We start from the raw sequence: 23,152 nt of genomic DNA, 5'->3' as shown, positions 1-23,152 counted from the left end.
TGAAGTAGCGGCATTTTGTTCTTGATCCAACATTTTAGAGCTACTATTAGCTTGTTGTGTTTGGAACTGGAAAAATCGTCTAAATGTGAAATCTGTCTTTTCTTTTGCAGCGGCTCTCATTAGAGGAAATCGCAAAAACTGTGCACAGTTTTCTGGCTCCCTCGACTGGCTGATCAGCCGACTGGAAAGACTAGAAGCTTCTTCGGGTACGTTTTCCAGTTATCTCCTTGTATGTTACATAATTCCTGTTTTCTTCTGTTTTATGTCCTTTAAGACATTGAAACACATTCTGAGGTTCAGTGAAATATGTTTTTCTTTTACTAGGTTAGTTTACTTATAATAATACCTGTATTTTTATTAGTTATTTCTGAAAAACAATCTGACAGTATCTCATTCATTTACATTTAAAAGAGTGAAGTTCAGCCCTGGTTGGTGTGGCTCAGTGGACTGAGTGCTGGCCTGCGAACCAAAGAGTCACCGGTTCGAGTCCCAGTCGGGGCACAGGCCTGGGTTGCAGGCTAGGTCCTCATTAGGTGGTGCATGAGAGGCAACCACACATTGATGTTTCTCTCCCTCTCTCTGTCTCTTCCCCTCTCTCTAAAAAATAAATAATAAATAAGAATCTTTAAAAAAATGGAAATAAAAATAGTGATGTTCTGAAAGCCCCATAAGGCCACATCCCTGCTCTTCCTCAAATCAATTACTCCTAAGTACAAACAAAAAGGTTGATTTGGAATTCCCATTTTTAACTTGTGTTCAAATGATTATTTAGAAAGATTTAGATAAAATTAATTTTCTAAATCATATAGCACAGTGTTTTATTTTATAGGAATTCAATAAATTAAATAAACAGTCTGTGTCATAGTAAAATGGTCACAGGCAACAAATCTGACCGTCTGCCTCTGCCAGGCACATCGTCTTGTTGTGGCGCTGTGGAGACCCCCAGGCGTTCCCGGGCCTCCTGCTGCCTTGCCGCCCCGGCCTCAGCGGCAGCTCGGCCACACCTGCTGCGCCTCTGCTGGTCGCAGGGCGTTTCATCAGCCGCCCTCCTGCAGTGCCGCTGCCCCTTGTGGTGGCGGTTTTTCTGTTAATCGGCTACACTAACAGTGAACTTGAAGACAGGGGCAAGATTTCATTCTTCTTCGTATTCTCTGTCTACCGTCTGGCAGCTAGAAAGTGCTTATCGTATTTGTGAAATGGATGAATGAACGAACAAATGAATGAATGTTTGAATTCACTTAAGACAATGCTTATCAATAAAGAAGTAATTTCATGACTTTCGCATGATAGAGACACACTTAGGGGCCGGTTTGTTGGAATTGAATGAAGAGAGAGAAGAACTGATAGTTGTGGTAAAGAGGGTTATTTTAAGTTACAGAGTGAAATGTTAGAGTTTTAAGACTTAGGAGGAACTGAGTTCTAAGATGTTGCTGGATTGTGCGGTGGCAGAAATAGTGTAGAGGAGGATACTGTTGATTAAAAAAATACAAGGCTTATAAAATGAGGATTTCCAGGGTATCACACTATGAATGTGGCGACAATATATTGAATGGGGAGAAAACTGAGTAACTACTTGGAAGAAGTGATCAAGTGAGTGGCAACATGGTTTTGGCAGCGACGGCAAAAGAGGATACACTCTTGGGTCAAAATGTGAACTGCGGGCAACCTCCAATTGATGCAGAGGAGTGTGCCGGTCCTTTCCCTGACCCCAGGGGTGTGTGGAGGGAGGGAGGGAGGAGCAGAGAGACCCTCAGGGAGGAGTGTTAATGCTGACCTGTCCGCAGCTTCACTTAGAAAAACGCTCAGAGGAAAAGAAGGCAGCGAGGAGGAGAGGGCAGAGCCGTGTGCCGTTAAGCTCAGCTGTGCGGGGCCCGGCGCCCACAGCCTCGCGTTCAGGAGTTACAGGCACAGCTGCACACAGAGGCGTCAGCCGCCGTTTGCTGTCATCCTTCCCCCGTCCAGCCGTTGGTCGGAGACACTTCTGCTTGAGAAGGGGTCCCTGTGCTCCCTCAGGAAGAACAGCAAGCGTCGAGCGGGGAGGCCTCAGAGGGTGCTTGGCCTGACGTTCTCACCTCAGTGGACAGAAATCGAGGCATGGGACGTTTAAGTGCCTGCATTGAGATGCTAGAACTTGTCACAGCCAAGATGAAAAGCCAGGCCCCTTATGTCAGGCAAAAATATTTTTCACTAAACATTTTTCTCTACTGTAGTTATTATATTAGCTGCTTTTTTCCCAGAGGAAAAAGAATGCTGTTTATTTTTTAGAGAGAGTAACAATAATGATATGCACATATATGCATAAATATATACATTTATATATACAAGGTGGGTCAAGAGCAGGTTTACAGTTGTGCATACGTGGAAGTTTATTCTTGTATTTATTAATTACTATTTTCCATATGAACTATAAGCCTACTTCTCCTCCACCCTGTAAATTATGCGATACATAATCTATTCCTATATTACTTGTAGATTACCACATGCACACATACATTTATTTCAGTGGCAATAGCTGTTTGCTGAGGGCGCCACCTTTTCTGTCTCCCCGGGGACTGATGCGCCCTCTCTTGGTGTGTCCGTCTGTGGCCACGTCACGGTCTCTCTGAGTCTCCATCTGAGCAGCGGGGCAGAGCCGGGCACTTGGTGAGCTCTAAATTTCCTTCGGAAAAGGTCATTGGACAAAAATCAAACTGAATTTGTGCAAACTTGAATAGAAGTCTGATGAGGACTTGCAAAGGTCAGCACAGGGATGTGTCTGTGAAACAGCTTACCCTCATCAGGGTTCCACCAGGAGCGGACCCGAGCAGAGCGCCAAAGCGCAAGTTCATCTGGGAGGTGAGGGCCCGGGAGGCCGTGCCGGCAGGCAGGTGGGCGCCCCCTGGGGAACGAGCCTGTGTTCGTCGGGGAATTCTGGGAACCGCAGGGCACAGGCCTTGGCCATATCGGCCTGGCGCAAGGACTGAGGTGTCTGTAGTCCGCAGCCTCTGTCCTAGCGGTGTGCAGGGGGTCAGCTGCCGTGCCACTGTGGTCAGAACACGTTGGAGTTGGGCAGCGCCCCCTAGTGGCGAGGATCCGAGTCAGAGCCGGGCTCTGGCAGGTCTGCTGCCCAGCTGTTTGTCTTGTTAGGTGACAGAGAGGCTCAGAAAGGGCAGCGGGACAGATTTCCACTTTCTGCATCACCCAAAGTTGACCAGGTTCCCGAGTGAGCGCACAGTTTTAGCAGAGGACCTGATTGGGGTCTAAGAACAGCCACAGTGAATTTCTTGAGGGCAAAAGGTGAGGTAGACAGTCCCAGGTGCATGTGTGGCTGCCTCTGGGCTGAAGTTAACGCAAGAGGCAGGAGGTCTGCATGAGCAAACACGGGTGACGGGGCTCGAGGACTCCCTCCGGCTGCGTGTTCCCCGGGGACAGCCCACTCGGCCGCCAGCCGGTCAGGGGCCTCAGGCTTTTCGAGTCTTTTTTTTGTGTAGTGTGCTCCCCAGTGTTTTTCATGATGGCAGTGGTCTTCTTCAGGGTGCCTGCCAATTCCTCCCACTCTCAGTAGGTGCCATGGATGTCGTTCCCTCTGGGGAGCAGCGGCAGAAGGTGTCTGAGGGTGGTCCTGAACTGCCGAAGCTTTGTGCCCACGTGCAGTACTGCTTTTGGCCCCTGGAAGCGTGGTGTGCTTCCAAAGCCCTCGCCGCCAAACCTGGCAGGGCGTAAATTCACCATTTTTCAAATGGAAGAGCTCGCAGCTTGTGGGGTAACATGTCCCGGGATCTTGCGTGCAGGGAGTTCCTCTTTTGCGTCTGCTCAGTTGTGAGTGATGGACTCAGAGTCTGAGAGCCCGCAGTCCCTGTACAAAACCACCACCAGCGATGCAGAAGCCTCAGTGACCTCTTTGAGGGACCAGCAATTCACGCAACACTAGTGACAACAGGGAAGGAGACAGTTTCCTGGGAGATGCCCATGCAGAAGGCAACTTAGCTGCTGATTCCACGCTTTCAGTTTTGTGGGGCCAGCGACAGCGTGCCCGGGGCGGCTGCACAGCCTCAGGAGGGGCACCCGGTCGGGGTCAGCACGGCTCTGCAGACTTTTAAGGAGACTTTCTTCACGAGAGCTGTTGGCGTTCGTACCCGCTGGACCCTGTCACCCCACATCGTGGCCGCCCACCCATGCCCGCCGCAGCCTCATCTGCCACGCAGTCCCGTGACTGGCGTTTAGCAGCGACCCCGAGTCATGTAAATTATGTTCAATGCTGATGGGTCAATTAAGAAGAGAGGGAAGCAATACATTTTTCAGAGACGTTCACTCTAAAGGTTTGAAATAATGCATTAGCACGTAAAGGTTACTGATTTAATGGATAGTTAAGACCTTTGTCCAAATCACTAATTTTTGAATGGTGCTGGAAAAGTCGTCCTAGCTCCATAGCCCTCCTCTGTGTCTCAGCAAAGCATTAAGTTGTAGCAGGAAAGAAAAGAGGACGGTGGGGGGAGCGTCTGCATTTGGAGGGCTCCCTGTGTTCTGATGTGTTCTTCCAGCAGCGTGAAAGTGGGAAAACATGTCCCCCCAAGGGAAGCCCGCGGAAACAGAGCTTTCCTTTCCGAATGGAGAGAGTTACTGGGTTACTCTCTCCCAGAAGGTTTGTCTAAGAGCCAGTGTGGGGGTAGTGGCAAGTCGCACTTCCAGGCTGTGGTCCTTGAAATGAAAAATTCAACGGTCTCCTACTTAGTCCTTTGTGACATATACTTGATTAATTTTACAATTGTTTTCCATAGTTACTCTTTTAACCATTTCACTCATTTCCAGCACAAGGCCTAACAGACTGACAACTTTGTCTTGCATTTACCAACTTAACAAATTATTATAACTAACCTCGAATTCAGTTTTTCATACTGATGAATCAGTATTTTTTTCTGATTTTTCTGTCTGATCAGTCATGTGTATTCCATGCTTTCCTAGCTTCTCTTTTAATTTTTAATTTGTGTTTAAAAATAAACATATTGCTACTGTTTCCCTGTTGCTCCTTTTTATTTCACTTCACTTGCCTTTTGTATTTTGTCACAGTCACGAAGCAACAGCAGGTGCTATGTGCGCTACTCGGCCCCGCCCTGCTGACGCACGTGGCTCTGCAGCAGCCCAGTGCCCGCAGCTCCATCCTCACTCCAGAAGCGGGGACGCTGGAGTGCGGGGAGGGCAGGGCACTTGCCTGAAACCTGCCCGGACTCTGACTCACCTCCTGGGCTCGAGTCCACGCGCGTAACCCGTGCAGGACGAGGCGTGCGACAGCCGTGTGCGGGATCACGCCCCGGCGGCCCCAGCGCTGCAGCCTTGACGCCCCGGGAGCCGCGGCTTCTCTCGTGTCCTGTGCTTTCGTTTCTCTCTGCCACTCCCAGGCATTTCCCCAGTCTTGTTACCTTTCTGACACTTTGTTTAGGTTTAATTACCCAGAGCTAAATACAGATTGTATCTCTATTTGCCTTCCATGAGCCTTGGGGATACGAATAATAAGATCTGACCAAAAAGTGACAAATTTTAACTCCGAGGCAGGGGTGAAAAGAAACCTGTGTTTTGAGTAATTGGAATTCCTGGCTTCTCTGACTTAACGCTGTGACCCTGCAGTGATGGGCAGTTCCGCGTTCTGCCCCTCGGGGGTGCTCTGGTTCGCACCCAGGAGCCCCTGGGTGGACACCTTAGGCCCAGGTTGCCACGTGACGCGTCCGCGGAGGCCGTACTCCCACTGGCGATCGGGTCGAAGCCGGATGCCCCCGCGCCCCCGCCATGCTCTGCGAGTAGCTTCATCTAAACCCACACCCACCTTGGCGTTCTGGGCTTGTCTGAATTGTGTGCCTTCTAAGCCAGTGATTGTGTTTGCTTCCTGCGAGATCCTGGGGCAGGGTGCGCACCCCACTCGGCCGGCTCTGCCCGAGCGGCGCCGGCCAGATGGTACTTGCGCCTCCTCTCCAGCGCCCAAGAGCCGCCAGGGGCCTCGTGCCCCCTGGGTGTGGGGCCGCGTCCTTAGGCTGGAATCTTCGGGTGGGCAAAGGCAGACCAAACATTGTGCTTCTGCTGGGAGGCCTGTTTCCAGCTCTCTGCCAACTTTGTCCAACCTTGGACTGCCCTGTGCATGAACCACGAGGAGAAAACAGCAGTCACCTTTGATCCCAGAGGCGGCCCCACTTTCGGAAGCCAAGTAGCAAACAAAGCAATGGAAAGCCAACTGGGCCACTGCCCTTGATTGCAGAAAACACAGTGCAGAGCCTTCTCGGCCATTGCAGTCCTAGGTCGCTCTCGGTGACATTATTTCCAGACATTTGTTACATCCTCAGAGATTTTTCTTCCTCCTGAGGATAGAAATAATTCAGAGTTACAGCCATAACAGTTTTAGGCAAAGAGCTAAGTAGCACATGAATTACATGCCGCACACTCAGTTTTATATTAGTTAAAATTAAACAAGTCCTTGCTTTCAGGGGCTCATAGTCCAATGGGAGATTGAGTGAAAGTAAGTGATTTTAAGAGAATGTGACAGATACCACAGAAAAGGAATAGTTCATCCCAGGGCGTTGGTGTAGACGAACCCATGAGGCGACGTCCTGCCTTTGAAAGGTGCTCCAGGTTTGCAGCGTTAGAAGAGGGAGTGTGTTTAAGGTTGCCAGTGGCCCGTGCAGCGGTGGGAGGCGGCAAGGAGACCACGGGCGGGAATGGCCTGGCTGGCGCTTGGTGAACGTGCGCGGTTCCCCTCTAAGTGAAAGAACCAATCAGTGGCTCTTGGGCGGGGTGCGGGGCGGGGTGGGGGGCAGGCAGGCAAGGGGGTCGGAGCCGAGGCTGTTGAGGTCAGACCGTGGAGTGAGGGGCTGAGATGCCCTGCCAGGGGTCAGAGGTCAGGGAAGCTGCTGAAGATTTTACCCAGGGATTGACATCGATTAAATGTATGTTTTCAGGGCAGATGAAAAGGTTTTAAACCTTTTTCATCTCATGGCATACATTAAGTAGTTATTACAATTCTGCAGCACGCCAAAAAAATTTTTTTTCTGAGGAAAAAAAACAGGTGTAATTTTGATTAATTCACACCAGATGGCTATTGTTGTGTTGGCTGTTGTCATTTTTTTATTTCACAATCTAAGGGAAAAGAGGACAGGGCCGTGAGTAAATAGTTTTGAAAGTTCTTCTGGCACACTGGTTGAAAATTGCCCCGTTAGAGTATTAACTGCCTCTAGCCTGGAGGATGGATTAGGAGGGAGGAGAGGTAAGAGTCAGGAAGGAACCGCAGGCTAGTCAATGAAATGAATTTAGCCAATGAATCAGGACACGGATTTAATGAAATTCAGTGATGAGATTAGGGAAAATGAGAACGTGGAAGAGGATTCAAAGATAACCTGAGGCTTTTAGCTTGAAGATGTGGGTGGATGATGGACCAGAGAAAACATTTTATGTGTATATGTACAGAAAAAGGTTATGTGTTAAGTTTTGGAGAAATAGGTTAGAGGTACTTGGAGACATTCTGGGTGAGTGTCCGGAAAACAGTTCGGATGTGCCATTTAAAACTGGCCTGGAGGTGTCAGCCTCAGTTCTTGCCCCTCCCCCTCAGCAAGGCGCAGGTTGCCTGCTCAGTGACCAGCCCCAGGCGGCGGGCAGCCCAGGCGCTTAGTGCCGCGATGTGTGTGCCGCGTGTGGAGGAAGGGCTAGGTTTCATTCACGTTTATTCCAAATTTGTGAAATGAAAATAAGTTCATGTAACTTAGGTGGAATGTAAGATGTAAGATTAGGCTGATGCAGAATTGTCCACACAATAGAAGACAGGTAGGGAGTGTTCATTTGCTGTCGGCATTATGAGGCGTGACTGGGTGTAAGAACTGATGAAGTATTGAGATTTAATGCAGAGTAAATAGAAACAGACATTGCATCCTGCTTTGTGATGAGAGTTTCTAAAAGTGTTTCCTTTTTTCCAGGTTTAAAAAGTTATTTGCACAGATCGAAGCAAAATAATCTTTTAATTAGTTGAATTTCCTTTTTATTGTTATGTTCCCATTCTCATTTCTTTTTTAAATTGATGTAATTGACATGTAACATTATGTTTACTGTCAGGTGCACAATGTAATTTGATATTTGTGTCTGTTGTGGAATGAGCACCACAGTGGGTCCGGTTAACATCCAGCACCACACACAATTACAGTTTTTCTTTGTGATGACAACTTCTCAGATCTACTCTCAGCAATTTTCAAATATACAGTCGAGTATTATTAACTATAGTCACCTTGCTGTAAACCTCATCCCAGAGAAAGATGTGATCTTACTTACACGTGGAATCTAAAAAAAGAAAAAGAAACCAAAAAACCATCCCAACTCCTCAGTACAGAGAACACCAGGTGCGCCCTCCATCCAAGACCCGACTCAGCCCCGAACTTGGGAGAGGGCTGCAAGCTTGCTCTCTGAGGCGCCCCGGGCGCTGCTCCCTCTCTTGCCTTCCCTGGCAGGACTGCCTGCTGGCTGAGCTGTGTGGTGTCTTCGCCTTGTCCTCACCAGACAACCGTGGTTGCCTCGTCTGCGGTCATCAGCCCCCACGCAGACACAGCCTGCCCCTGTCAGAGTGCCATGTGACCTGCACGCGGAGCACAGGGGATTTAGACAGGGTGGGGCAGACGAAGGATTGCAGTTGTTCGTACTGCAAATAATACAGTAATTAACAAATGATCATACAAGGATAAACTCTCTGTTTTGCACACTCGCAACTGTAAACCTGCTTTTACCCGGCCTTGTGCTTCAAACTGAGAGATGTGAGCAGAGGGAAGGCAATCGATCATTGTAGACAAGCTGACCGCGTATTTCCCCTCCCCCTTTCTCTCTCTTTTTAATGTTTAGGTATTCTGGAAGTCTTGCACTGCGTGTTAGTAGAAAGTCCAGAAGCTCTAAATATTATCAAAGAAGGGCACATTAAATCCATCATTTCACTTTTAGACAAGCACGGAAGAAATCACAAGGTGCGTGAACCTGGTCATGCCGTAAGTGGATTCTGATGTAACTTTGAGTGTATTTTTAAAATGAGATAACTTTTAAAAAGTGCGTCAGATGTTTCATGAGAGCTCTTCCTCCTCATTGTCATCAGGCGATAGCGCCTAGTGTTTGTTCTTGGTGTCGGTGGGAGAGTGGCTGTCCTCAGCTAGAGGGCGAAGGGCAGCTGTTAAGTAAGGGGCCGCGGTGCTGCGTGGTGAAGGGGCTGCGTCAGAGGGAACTGGCGGGCGCACTTGCGTCTGTGCCCGGTGCTGCCGGTCCTTGGCTCTGGAGGGCGAACTGGACTCAGCTGGCGGTCATCTCTCCCCTCAGGTCCTGGACGTTCTGTGTTCTCTCTGCGTTTGCCACGGGGTGGCTGTCCGCTCCAACCAGCACCTCATCTGCGACAACCTCCTTCCTGGACGGGACCTGCTGCTGCAGACGCGCCTTGTGAACCACGTCAGCAGGTCAGTTCCGAGGGGCAGTGTCACAGATGGGTGGCCTGACTGAGGAATTCACACGCTGGTTCTGTAGCGGAGACATCGGGTGCTCTATTTGTTTTATCAGTGTTTTAAAAATCTATTCCCCTAGTTAATAGTATAAGAACTTTTTTCTACAAAGAAGAATTTTTTCTATTTTCTATTAAAAATAGAGGAACCAAGCAAATATGCGTTTGTCCCAGGCAGATGCATCAGAGCTTCTGTCTCACATTGTTGTGTAGCTGGACTCTAACTGATGTTCAGGAGCAGAGGGACAGCCATGGAAGATCTAGTTGGACAGAATTCTGTTTTACATCTTGAACTGTGACTAAAAACACTGCCCTTTGATAAGAACTTTGAAGTGCTCTCCACATATAATCAAAATATTGAATTAGAATGTCCAAAAGATAGTAAGTTGCACAAATAACCAGCCAATGAAACTACATTTTCAGGTGGACCCAGCTTCCAAGGTGGGAAACAGGGAGGACGGGGCGCAGCCCGTGTGGCAGGCTCTGCGGGCGCCCTGCCCTGTCCCGTGTTTTCTCTGGGTGCTGCTCTCCACGTTTTACAGGTTGAAGTTTGGGACCTGGGCCCAGAGCCCAGGGTCTCGCTCCAGAGACTGAGTGCATGCCATGCTGCCTGCCTTGTACAAGATGATAATAGTAATAATGATAAAAATACAGCTCATAGTGAAGAAAACACTCTGTGATACAGTAATGCCTGTGATGCCCTGCACCTAGCGGCTGTCCAGGGAATACTGATTACTTCATGGTTTTAAACAAAAATGTGGGGATTTGGTGTGCACTTTTATATTGTGCTATTAAAACAGGATTGATTGGAGACGTCCTTCCTGGTTCTCTGCAGCTGGGCTCCCCAACCCCCGGGCCGCGGACCGGTTAGGAACCAGAGCCTGCCAAGCTCCTGAGCTCTGCCTCCTGTTCCCTTCCCCCACCTTCTACAAAACTGGCCCCTGATGCCGGAAAGGTTGGGGGCCACTGCTCTATAGAACAGGGCTGCTGTCCATGCGGGGAGTTTCCTGAGACCTTGGTGATCCCTAGCGTTGACACAAGGTGCAAGTCCCCTTCTGAAATCCAATTGCATACAGCTAACTAGAAACGCCTGTGTTCATGTGGAGGCAGGGAGAACAACCAGCCGCTCAGTCGCCTTGCTCCTTCAGTAACAACGTGACCTGCTTCGCCCTCATACCCTGACATGAAGCCTAGCTTACAAAGACATCTTCATGTCCTGGATCAATAACTCCATTGATTCTAAGGGCAGACTATACTGAGTGTCTCTCCATAACCAGGGTTAATGGAATGAAGTATGCTCAAGGGCAATTGAGAAAAAATAGCATTAGTCCCTTGAGTGCCGTGGCCAGGGACCCAGGAAGCAGAGGCTGCTCCTTGTGCGTTCTCTGCGTGGCCGGCTGCCATGCCGCATCCCCGTGACTGTCTTGGTCACTGTGTCGTGCTTAGGGAACACGCCTTTGGTATCTCGGAAGAGCAGCACTGATGTTCAGAAGAGTGAGGTGCAGAACTCACCAGAGGGAAGCCTGCACGGGTTTCCTCACGTGCGTTTCTGTCTCTCTCAAGCATGAGGCCCAACATTTTCCTGGGCATCAGTGAAGGGTCCGCCCAGTACAAGAAGTGGTACTATGAGCTGACGGTGGACCACACGGAGCCCTTCGTGACAGCCGAAGCCACTCACCTGCGCGTGGGCTGGGCCTCCACAGAGGGGTACTCGCCCTACCCTGGCGGGGGCGAGGAGTGGGGCGGCAACGGCGTGGGAGATGACCTCTTTTCCTACGGCTTTGATGGTCTGCATCTCTGGGCAGGTGAGTGCTGTCCCCTCTCTTTCCCCGCGTTTGGAGGGAGGCTTTGCCTTGCTGTCCGTTTCTGAAAGCTGCTGATGCGGCTTATATCGGATACATTTATTATTCAGAATTTGAACGTTGAAATGATGAATGACAGTGTAAAGTAAAAAGCAAAATTTCACTGGGGGAAAAAAGAAAAGTTATAGTGCATTTTCAAAGGATTGCATTGCTTATGAACAATGTACAGCAACCCCCCCCCCATCTGCCGGGGATGTGTTCCACGACCCCCAGTGGATGCCTGAAAGTGTGGATTGTACTAAACGCCTGTATGTTCTAAAACCTTTGCTATACAAACAAGCCTTTTCACCTGAAGGAAGCCCGTGACGGCTTCCCTCGGCGTGTCCGGATCACCAGCACCGCCGCCCGTGCGCCTCGGGGCCCTGACCCAGCCGGCGAGCACTGCGATGGCCCCACAGTCGTCGCGAGGGCGGCCATGCGTCCGCCGGCAGGGAGCGCGGGCAGCCGGACCCGCGGACGGGGGACGACTCCCGTCCCGTGGGGGGAGCGGGCAGCTCGGGATCCCATCACGGTGCTCAGAGCAGCATGCAGTTTGAAACTTATTGTTTACTTCTGGAATTTTCCATTTGTTGTTTTCAGACCCTGGTGGACCATGTTGAACTGAAACCATGGAAAGCAAAATTTTAGATAAGGCTGGACTTTCGTATTTAAAATGCCATTTTGATTTATGAAGCAACTGCAAAAAACTTAACTTGTTTCCGACTTACTTTAATTGGTGTTTGTGGAGCTTTAGCTTCCCACATGAAAAAGAATCAAATACAGTCCCTGGGAAATAATTGGAAAAAATAGACTAAGTTCCACCTCCTGGTAGATAATTCAACCTCAAGAATCTGTGATTTGTAACCTGTATTGTGAGGAATCCGTCTATAGTCATGTGACACTTTGTTTCAGAAATGTGGAACTGCTTAAAAGTAAATGTATAGTTCATTTCACCAGCTACCAACTCTCAGCTTTCATAGTTGAGTATGTATAAAAAATGAGTCATATGTATATATGTACATAAACGCACATACACACATACACAGATGTGTATATATGGACTGTTTTCTGAGAGCTGCATTGCTTTCATGTAATTTTTTAAAAAGTTGTCTTTATGATATTCAGGGAATTCTGGAAGAATTACTTGATGGCGATTTTATTGCTTGCAGGTGTGAATATCAGTAAGCTAAAAATGCACACATTTTAAAACTAGGCCTGCTCTATTGCTAGCATTTTAAACATGCTGGGAGTAAAACATGCCAGAAGTTTAAAGGGTGTCATTAGGAATGCAAGGCTTGTATCATGAAATGTATGTTTGTCTTTGCTCAAGTGGAGAAGCTCTGTGTGTGTGTGTGGGCGAGTGTGTGGGAGAGCCTCGCCTCCTGGGCTCCCCGTGCACCCGGGGTCCCGTCTGCAGAGCAGCTCCGAGGGCGTCAGGAGTGGGCTGGGCTGGTGCGCAGCACCGCCGGTGCCGACCAGCTACCGTTTTCATGCCTCAGGCCGTGTGCTGCTGTGCTTGAGAAGCCGACCAAGATCTTACGTGAAGTAAATGGTGAAACAGCAAACCAGTTGGCATGTATTTGTGTCTAGCAAACAACGTATGAGTGAACAGTCATGTTTTCTGCTTTCATTACTCTTGTGTATTTTTATTTTATGAAACAGAGGAAATCTAGTAGTTTAAAAAAGGACTGACATGCACCACCTGCTGTGTCTAAGACCCCACAGGGTGATGGCCTTTGGTTCAGAGAAAACCAGGTTTAGCGACGCTAAGTCAGTGCTGACGGCCCCACAAGGGGTAGCTGGTAAAGCAGCTGTTTGAACTCAGTCTTCCCCTGGATTTCCCTCTGACATCACTGTATTATGAGCTCTAAGATAATTTTTGCATAAAGTGCCATCTGTCTATGTGCAGAAGTTTCTGCATATCAGAAGGGCCATTTTATAATAAAGCACGGCGTCTGAAAAAGCAGGCGGCATCTTTTTGACAAAGGACTTAACCTGAAACATCCGTATGTATTCCAGCTTCTGTTTTAGTGTTGTGCACGGATTGGTCACTGCCCGCTCAGACCTGAGGATGGTTCTCTAAGATAAACACAACTTCCCTCCTTCGTGTTTTCCTGAAGGTTGCATCGCGAGCACGGTGAGCTCCCCAAACCAGCACCTGCTGCGGACGGATGATGTCATCAGCTGCTGTTTAGACCTGAGCGCCCCAAGCATCTCATTCCGAATCAATGGACAGCCTGTTCAAGGCATGTTTGAGAATTTCAACATTGATGGCCTCTTCTTTCCCGTCGTCAGTTTCTCTGCGGGAATAAAGTTAGTATTTCTGTGTTTTTGGTCTGTTCCCCGTCTTGCCTGTGCTCCCCGGTCACCGCACTGCCATCACCCTGCTTCCCTGTCACTCCCCCGGCTGTCCCCAGGGCACCTGCCTGTTCCTTACAGGCAGGGGCAGGGTTCACCCCAGGGGGGATCTCGGGAGGCTGGGGGCCTCGTCCACATTTCCATCCCCCCGCTCGCCCCTCCTCCCAGTGTCCTGAAATATCTCAAGTTCATGTAAGTTCACTTTTTTATTTAATAAGGGGAAATGAACAACACTCTGTAAAAGATACTGCTTATTTTTTTCTGTTTAGTTTTATTAGTTTCCTTTTCATCACATTTCCACACCCCAAAGCCCCTCATTTCTACAGAAACTAAATGTGGTCTTGTTTTTGGTCAAGACCGCTGCTCTCTGTGTTAACCTCCAGCTGGTACACCTGTGAATTACCTGCCTGTGATCAGCCGACTCAGTGGTTTCACCTAACCCTTCGCTTTTTTGCTATTATCAGATGGAAAGAGAAATTAAAACGATAATTCTTCTGAGTGTTGCAGAGAGAACTTTACAGACGTTGGTCCACTGTGGGAAGGGCCCCGGTGACCTATTGTGTTAACACCTGTGTGTCTGTACCTGCTTAGCGAGGACGCTCGCTTCCCATGATGGACCAGCCATCTATTCTGGCTGCTCGTTTTGTTGGATTCTACCCGGAGGAGTAATCGCTAGTTACAGAAGCTCCATACGGAAGGGACAGAGTGGTGATAAAATATTAGCTATCCATACACCAGTGACCTTTTCTTGTGTGTTTATAGAAGTTTTTTTCTATAAGCTTCTGGTGTGGTTTAAAGTTTTTGCTTTTTCCCATTTTTTGTTTTTTGCTTTTTATTTTATTTATTTGACTGTATTTTTTGGCCTGGAACTGAAACACAAATTAGAAAAAGAATTACAAAGAAGATGAAAATTTGGATTTATTTTTGTAAGCTGAGAGCCCAAGAAATCAGCATTTAGCTGTTTCAAAAAGGATTATTCAGTAGGACGCAGATTAAATTATTTTCATTAAATGAGTATGATATATAAAAGACTTTAGTAAGGTTTTGGTGGATGAATAAGCTTAAGAAGTAAGGTTACCTTTTTCTGCAGCAGTGGAAATGCCATTTGAGTCCCTTTCAAATCACTGCGCGACAGGACCCTGGGATGTGACCTCGCCCAGGCCTGAGATGTGCAGAGGCTTAGACTACGTCTGCTCCTTCTCTGGTGATATTCAGGCACCCGGAGGCATCACATGGCCGAGGCCTGTGGACAGGACTTTCGTCCCCGGGGACTTGGTGTGACGCCTGTGCTTTCATTGCTGCTCCAGTGTGGGATGTGCGCCTGCTGATCCGTGGCCCCAGTTCAGTCAGCTTTTCTCCTTTGGTCCCATTTGCCTCGTATGATTAGAGGCTCTTGGACTGGAAGGGGCCAGCACGATGATGATACTTAGTGGAAAAAACGTGGCTTCAGATTAAGTCAATTTTGTGCTAACAGTTCGTTCCTCGTGCTTTGTAGATTGTGAATCTTCTGTGCGCCCTGAGACCTAACTGACACCGACATGTCCTTTTCAGGGTACGCTTTCTGCTTGGGGGGAGACACGGAGAGTTTAAATTCCTTCCTCCCCCTGGCTACGCTCCTTGCTACGAAGCCGTCCTGCCGAAGGAGAAGTTGAAAGTGGAGCACAGCCGAGAGTACAAGCAAGAGAGGACTTACACGCGGGACCTGCTGGGCCCCACCGTGCCCCTGACGCAGGCTGCCTTCACGCCGGTCCCCGTGGACACCAGCCAGGTATGGCCGCCGCCTCTGTGATGCAGTCGATAGGTGTGACTGGAACAAGTCTCCCAGAAGGACACTCCCCTTTGCCGTGCCATCTTACCTATTTTCTATTCTACTGTTTTATTCTCTGTGAGTGGTCCTAAGGCACTATGCCAGCTTCCTAACACAGTAATGGGAACACGTAAGAACTCTAGAGAGTGCTTTTTACATGGTGTAGGCGTGGAGCTTTCATTTCTCCCAGCTACGTGCACTCACGTTTTTGAAGTGAGCCTGACCTTGGGTAGAGCTGAGCTCATGGGCTTACAGTCAAAATGCCTGGGATCAGGTGCCTCCTCGGGGCACAGAGTGAGTTACTCATTTGGCTGATGGGGATGCTAAGAGCCTGTCTAATCAAGCTAGTAAGTAACCTGTTAGCACAACATTAGCCATTATTGTGTTATAGAAATGTTAGCCACTATTGTTGCCTTTCTGCTTTATTGATGTGAGAAAGTCCTGACATTGACAGCAAACTAAATGTTGCTTTATTTTGATGGCAAAATAACTTCGAGGGGGTTGGTTAGATATTCAAAGCTTATTAGTTTTTCAAGATTAAAGGCATTGCTTTTAAAGTATGAACTAGAATTCATACCAGACCTCAGAAGCTTCAGCTTTTTGGAATCACTCATTTAGCTCCTTGAATCCTTTTTTCTTTTTCGTCTCTCTCAGTGGCTTTTTACATTCTGTGTTAAAACAACTCACAAACCTTTTTAGTGGCTGAAATTCAGTTTGTGTGGTGTTGCTGCGAGGTGGCAGGCTACACGCGGTGCTGCCAAAGTTCAGTGGTGACCGAGTGGGAGGAGGAGCGTGGGCTGGGACGGACAAGTGGGTATCAGGGTCACACACCGAGGATGTCCTGACGCCTGGGCAGCCCCGCCTGCGCCAGGGAGAGGCGGTCGGAGAGCCCGCTCCCGCAGGATCCGCCCTCCATGCACATCCTGGGCCCTCGCTGCTGTTTGTTGAGGGAGCAGTTGTGGGTGACGCAACACCTAACCTTGAAAATCATTTTATGCTCCTTATGGAAAAGTCACTAAACTTCCTCTTTATAATGGGAGCATGTAAGTTTTACCCCTTGAGGACTGTGTTTGGAAACCACTAAAAATAACAGAGTGAAGAGAAGATAGAAGTCACTTGATCAGATGCTCATGCCAGGGAGTCGTGTCTGTCTGCTGAGTGGACCGGGCCCCCGGTCCGGTCTGCGATGTGGCCGTGTTGGAACAAGGACTTTGCACGATTCCTCTTAAATAACACGCGTGCCAGTGGGCGGCCCACCCCTTCTTGATGGGGCTGGCCCACCAAGCTCTGCTTTCCTTCTGCTTAACCTTGGTTCATACATTGGGAACCTAAGTTGCCACCCCACCCATAGAAAGGGTCCCAAAATTTATCTATAAAGAATGTTTAGATAACTAGTTACATTTTTATAACTAGGTTATACTAGATTGTTTAGAACCTAGTTATATTATTACATTTTAATGGTGTATGAGACAGTTGTAGTCCAGTTACAGTGAGGGCAATTAGTGATGTTTTATTGTATATTTTTCTTATGTGCTTTCTTTTCCTTTTCCTTTTCTTCAATTTTAGATTGTGTTGCCTCCCCACCTGGAGAGGATCCGAGAAAAGCTGGCAGAGAATATCCATGAGCTCTGGGTTATGAACAAAATTGAGCTTGGCTGGCAGTATGGCCCGGTACATAGTTTTGAAATTTATGCATGTTCTCATAAGCGTCTGTTCTTTTATAATGATTTCTTACAGTGGTTTTTTATAGATTTGAGAGAGAGGGAGAGAGACGATTTGTTGTTCCACTTATTTACACATTCATCGGTCAGTTCTTGTATGTGCCCTGACTGGGGATCGAACCCCCAACCTCATGGTATCTGGACGGTGGACCAACTACGTGAGCTACTGGGCCAGCGCTAATGGCTGTTCTTCCAGTGAACCTCAGTTCCGCCCACACCTCCTCCCGCGGCTGTGCTCAGAGCCACCTCTCAGTTTCTGATCCTGCAGGGGGTACAGTTCCTCAGAGCTGTCCTTGATACAGCGGTCCCCAGCTGTCCCCAGCTGTCCCTTCTCTGGCCTGAGGCAGATCACAGCAGCCTCGGTCTGTGAGCCTGGGGCACCCGCCCTGCTGCAGCGGCTGTGGGGGGAAGGCCCAGCCCAGGGATCCCGTCACAAGATCCCAAAGTTGAGAGCTTCTCAGGTTCACATGTGAGGAGGGCCCGTATCCTTTCATCTAACAGTTTCCCTGTGTCCCTCGTCCTCATGGGCTTCCAGAAGACTCCTTTCTGAGAAGTGGTCGTGAGCCCTGCCCTCATGGCCTCTGTGATTCTAAACATAGACACACCCTGTTTTTAGGCTGATACCGAGCATTTGGTAACATTTTAACTGAAGGACTCAAGTATGATTAGCTTCGGAGTAATTTAAATGTCCCAGTGAGCTGAATATTTTGGTTTTTGCTTTTGTTTTTGCGGAGGACGCCTGTCCTCTGATGTCTGTGGGCCTCCTTCCCAGGAGCATCCTGCTGGAGCTCTGGTTTGTGGGGCACGGCGGCAGATCGTGCCCGGCATTCCCCTCATCCTTTAACATTGATTATATGCCTACTGTTTGCCTGGCCTTGGTTTGGTGCTGGAGTCTCAAAAAAAAAAAAACCCCAAAACACCTCCAAAACCCCCTGACTTTGAGTCAGTCTGCCTTGTAGGAGCTTCTAGTTTAGTTGAATGATAGGCATGCAAACAGTCCCAGGCTGAGTACTTAGCAGGGATGCAGACAAAGTGGAGAGGAGATACTTAGGTCTCTCCTGGGAAGTCAGAGAAGGCTTCCAGGAGGAGGTGAATCTTTGCTGAGGCCCTCAGGATGAGTCAATCAGTTCTCTGCAGTCAGGGAGCAGGGCACTTGCATGTGTGACTGGCCAGGGGTTAGGGCACTGTGGTGACGTCCCAGGAGCTCGGCCAGAAGACAACAGAGGTGCTCCTGGGACAGAGGACGCAGGTGAGAGGTCTGTCCAGGTACACAAAGGGCTTGTGGCAGGACAGGGTTCAGTCTGTAGGGGGTGAGGAGCACTGAAGAATGGAGGGGGAGGAGGCGTGCATGGCGTGCGTCCTCTGTGCATTGGAAAGGAGCTCAGCTGTGGGGTGGGGACGAAGGTGGCCCAGGTGAGATGGGGGGGTGCCTGCCCCGGGGCTGAGAGCGGTGCCGGCGGGTGTTCCCGTGGGGGCTGAGGGGAGGCAGGGAGGAGACCGGCAGGTCCCTGGCTCTGGCGTGGACTCCAGGGAGGACGCGGGGGACGGGGTGGGAATCACTTGAATGGCTGGATTATCTCAGGACCGGGGCATGTTCGTTTTCACATCCGTGTTTGGAATTCAGAGTTAAATTTTGTAACTTTAGGTTCCATGTCCAGAGGTACACATTTAAATAAGTGTATAATGTATCCTTTCTGTAAATCCTGTTCATTTGTACCAGTCACCAGAAAGAAAAGAATAAATATGTCCTTTTTAACGTGGGGAACCCAAAGACTTTTAAAAAGTTTTGCCCGTGTTTGCATGCTTTCCTGTGGCATTTATAGAACCTGGCGACTGTCCCCAGGGAGTCGGACTGCTCATTCCCGGGCAGCATGCGCCTGCCACCCAAGAGCCACACCGCTGTGAGGCCACTCGGGTCTCTGAGAAGATGAAAGTCTGGTTACTAGCGCAGTGACACAGGGCAGCTTTCTCATGAGTTCACTGCGAAAATCTTGAATCTAGCCTGATTTCTAACATACACTTTCAAGGGTTAATATGAAAACTCTCAGGGTGCAAACCAGCCTGGCTGAGGCAGGCGGGGCTGTGCCAGCCGGGAGGAGCGTCTGGCGGGGGAAGGAAGGGCCGGGAGGCCTCGCGGAGCCTTCACTGCTGACCGGGCGGCCAGGAGACACGTCGGGGCCCGAAGCAGTGCGACTCTAAACACCTAAAAGTGTGTGTCGCTAAGCCCTTTCGACACAGACTCTGTGTCGGCGCAGAGAACGGGCTGTGCGTGAACCGCGTGCTGGGCGCGCGCTCAGTGCTGGGGCTGCTTCCGAGAGCAGGACAGGCCGAACCCGCGGTCCTCTGGTTTTACCGTCCGTGCAGGGGCACGGACGACAGTCGCATACGGAAGGATCGAGGACCGTCCCTTAGCAGGTGGGGACCAACCCAGCGAGGGTACAATTTCAGCAAACTGTGGCCGTTGCTCAGGGCGCGAGCGTGTGGGTGTCAGGGCAGAGCAGGGCGGACACAGCGCCAGCAGCAGCGCCACCCGAAGAGCCCAGGTGGCGCCCGGGGTTCTAGCGCCGACCTCCGGCGGGGCTGTGCCAGGGGGCTGGGGCAGCGGGCGGCCCGCGCGGCGCCGCCCCCACTGCGCACCGCGTGCTGGGGTGGCCTCTGCCCGTGCCTGACCTGCGGACTCCGTGCCGCTCTCCGCCCTGCTGCAGGTCAGAGACGACAACAAGAGGCAGCACCCGTGCCTGGTGGAGTTCTCCCAGCTGCCCGAGCAGGAACGCAATTACAACCTACAGATGTCGCTGGAGACCCTGAAGTGAGTTTCTGAACTTCTCCCCGCGCCCCGCATTGGCGCCCTGAAAGGAGTCAGGCGCCTGCGCTTCCTCGGTCAGCGGCGGAGCGGTTTTCGTCGCGCTCAGTCTTTCCCTGATGCGCGCGGGGACAGGGTCAGGGCGGTGGGAATTAGACTTCGGCCTCGCCGCTGTGTCTGACGCTCCACACAGGCATTTTCTGGGGAGCGTTCCACGAATGTGCTCCGCCCTGTGGCATGTGAGGGTTTGGTGACTTGATAAAGTGCCGCTCAGAGCTGGGACCTGCTCAGTCACGAATTGTTACCGATTTGAGGTGACATAATTAAAGAGGTTAAAAAGTGTTAGGAGCTGTTATACCAACTTAAGGGAGTGACTTTATGTCCATTGAACCTAATAACATATAAAATGTAGGCTTGTATTTCAAAATGAAGGCCTATTTATTTTGAAAGATTAATTTTCTCTAACAATTTTACTGTATTTTATCAGAAAATCAGATCATGATGGACTGGAAATTAAAAAATAAAATTGGTCCTTTGTTATAGTTTGAGAAGCACTGTTCTCATATATTTAAGAGATACTGAGTTAAAATAACTGAATAAGATGTTATTTTTGCTACTGGAGTTTTGGGTACTGTGACTCTCTCAAATGCGAGGGAATCCATTTATTCCCCAAACTCCGTTAACCCCAGTCAGCGTCTTCTGTTCAGCGAGCACCCGGGCCATCTGCCCGAGGGGCACTTTGAGAAAAGCCACTGTGGGGTGTGTGTTTGTCGTCCATCCCCCTGAAGTTTGCTGCTATTGTTGCAGATGAGAGAGTGAGTTGGCGTGAATTAAAGGGAGGAAAATAATTTTAAATATGAATATAGAAAAATTCAGAAAATGTATGTGGAAAGACGGTAACATTTCATATGTCCTGTCTGTCCATGACGGCCTGTGGACTGGATTTGTTCTGACCGGTCGGCTGTCCTGATGTGTGCTCATGTTACGTCTGAAATGATACTTTTATCCTGTTTGTGTTTCGGTTTTGTGAGGAGTAAGGAGTGTCAGGCTGCACCCCCTCAGCCTAGGCTGCCCTTGTTCCCCGCCTGAAACCGTAAAAAGACAAGTGACAGAGGAAAGAAAAATAGTTGCAAGTTACTTCTCAGGCATTTGAAGAGCAATTATGAAAATGAAATCTAGTACAGAAGTGAACAAAAAGTATTTTCACGGGAAGAATAAAATACGAATATCTTTTAAACCCATGAGAAAGGTGCTCAAATGCACAAACATTAGGAAAAATGCAAATTAAAACTATGGTGAGATACCTTTTTAATCTATTGACAAAGGGCATGTCATACGTTGCTGGTGGGAACATCAGTCATCTCTGTCAAGACTTTCCAGGACTGGTTAAACTTTAAAGTGCATGTACCTTGTGACCCAGCAACACTGTGTCTAGGAATGCGCCCTACAGATGAAGGACCCCGTGCACGTATTAAATGTCTGAGGCCACTTCTGGCAGCATTGTCTGTAATAACGAAAGACTGACAGCAGAGAATCGGGTAACAACATCATGGCACATCCAGCTAATGGAACACTCACGCCGTTGAAAAATAAACCAGCTGTATAGGAAAGGACAGTATGTCAAAGTTATATTGTAAAGTCAAGGTAACGGATTGCAGAGAACTGTCTCTTGCACATACCTGTTGTGTAAAAGGAAAAATAAACAGCATGCACACGCGCGCCCGCACACGTCTCCCTTCGTATGTGCACGTGCGCTAAGCAGAAGAATTGGTGGCAGCTGTCAGTGCTTTTGGGGGAGACGAGGCTAGAGGGAAGGGACCGGAGGGGGCTTTTCAGTACATTCCCTTTGGTGACATTTAAATTTCCAATGTTTTACTCATTACTCAAAAGTAAATAGTTTATAAAGAAGTGTTCTTCAAAAAAGCACACATGCAAAAGAACTGTGCTCTGCTTTTGGGTAGACTGTTATCTCTTATTTCCTCCCGCCCTTGTGCGCTGGATTAGGCAGGACACAAGGTGGAATTGTGCTTTTCTCTGGTTTGTTTTCCAGGACTCTGTTGGCATTAGGATGTCATGTGGGTATATCAGATGAACATGCTGAAGAAAAGGTGAAAAAGATGAAGCTCCCCAAGAAGTAAGTTGAACATTTAACGGTCTTCAGTAGTCCATGCATCGACTTAGCGTGCCCAAGTAACTTGTGACGGAGGCCTAGGCGCGTTGCTTACACTCAGCCACACTCTTGGGCTCAGAGTAGAAACGTGCTGTGCTACACGAGGAGCACCATCATGTCTCCGCGTTGTGGACAGACAGGAAGCGAAGCTCAGAAAGTATGTGGCAGTGTGTTATGAAAAGGCTGTTATTTTCCCTGTGTGTGTGTGATAAACATACACATGCCTTATTTCCAATTGATGTGGTGTGTTTTTCTACTTTCTACAAAAATATAAGTTTATTTGGTTTTGCAAAGAAAATATACAGGGTCTGGCGCAAATAACACCCCTTTTTGTTACAAAATCTTTTACTACAAAATCATAAGCATGTCATTCTATAATATAACAACGTCACACTGAAGCACACCATATGACATTTTAGGTGAAATGTTCAAATTGAAACTATAAATTATTACACCCATATTTTCACCCTATGAACCACACAAAAGCAGGCCTTCCTTCTACCAGACCCTGTATTTTAGGAATAGTTATGCTTTTGGTATTGTCAACATAAGGAATATTTAAACCTGGAGAGAATTTTTATGAATTTATTTGAGCCAAACTGATGACAGTTGCTGGGAAGGAAGGTCTACACAGATTGGGAAATGCTCCTAAAAATGGGAGTTTTGCACCTTATTTTATACATTACAATGAAAGGAGAAGGTGAAGGGGGTTACATGAAATCACTGGTGATAGTTTAGGGAGGCGGAAGGAAGCAAAGTGGGGAACTTCTGGGATTGGACAAAAAGTCAAATGACAGACACCTACTTTTATACAGGTGGGTAGAGGACAGTTCACAGTCAACAATTAACGTGGTAACAATGGGAATGAGGGGGTTTGTGCTCTCAGCTCTGGTGTGGTGGTCGTGTTGGGAGAGGTCTGGAAGAGGGGGAGTTACCTTGACAGTCCAAAGGCACGTTGCCTTAGACGCAGAAAGACG

The 23,152-nt window shown here is 48.7% G+C and overlaps 1 protein-coding gene across 1 annotated transcript in view; it reads left to right on the top strand.

Annotated features, from left to right (window-relative positions):
- Window positions 1-23,152, top strand: part of RYR2 (ryanodine receptor 2) — a 558,936-nt gene that overhangs the window by 301,173 nt on the left and 234,611 nt on the right. The window contains exons 16-24 of the mRNA XM_054584705.1: window positions 111-206; window positions 8,839-8,957; window positions 9,301-9,434; window positions 11,039-11,280; window positions 13,437-13,629; window positions 15,226-15,442; window positions 17,048-17,152; window positions 19,908-20,011; window positions 22,056-22,139. Coding sequence (XP_054440680.1) covers window positions 111-206; window positions 8,839-8,957; window positions 9,301-9,434; window positions 11,039-11,280; window positions 13,437-13,629; window positions 15,226-15,442; window positions 17,048-17,152; window positions 19,908-20,011; window positions 22,056-22,139 — 1,294 coding nt within the window. The remainder of the gene's footprint in view (window positions 1-110; window positions 207-8,838; window positions 8,958-9,300; window positions 9,435-11,038; window positions 11,281-13,436; window positions 13,630-15,225; window positions 15,443-17,047; window positions 17,153-19,907; window positions 20,012-22,055; window positions 22,140-23,152) is intronic.

The sequence above is a fragment of the Pteronotus mesoamericanus genome, unplaced genomic scaffold, assembly GCF_021234165.1.
Source record: "Pteronotus mesoamericanus isolate MK-2021 breed Mesoamerican mustached bat unplaced genomic scaffold, CSHL_Meso_final contig_120, whole genome shotgun sequence".
NCBI lineage: Eukaryota > Metazoa > Chordata > Mammalia > Chiroptera > Mormoopidae > Pteronotus > Pteronotus mesoamericanus.
Note: the sequence above shows the minus strand (reverse complement) of the source record. Positions and strands in the feature narration are given on the sequence as shown.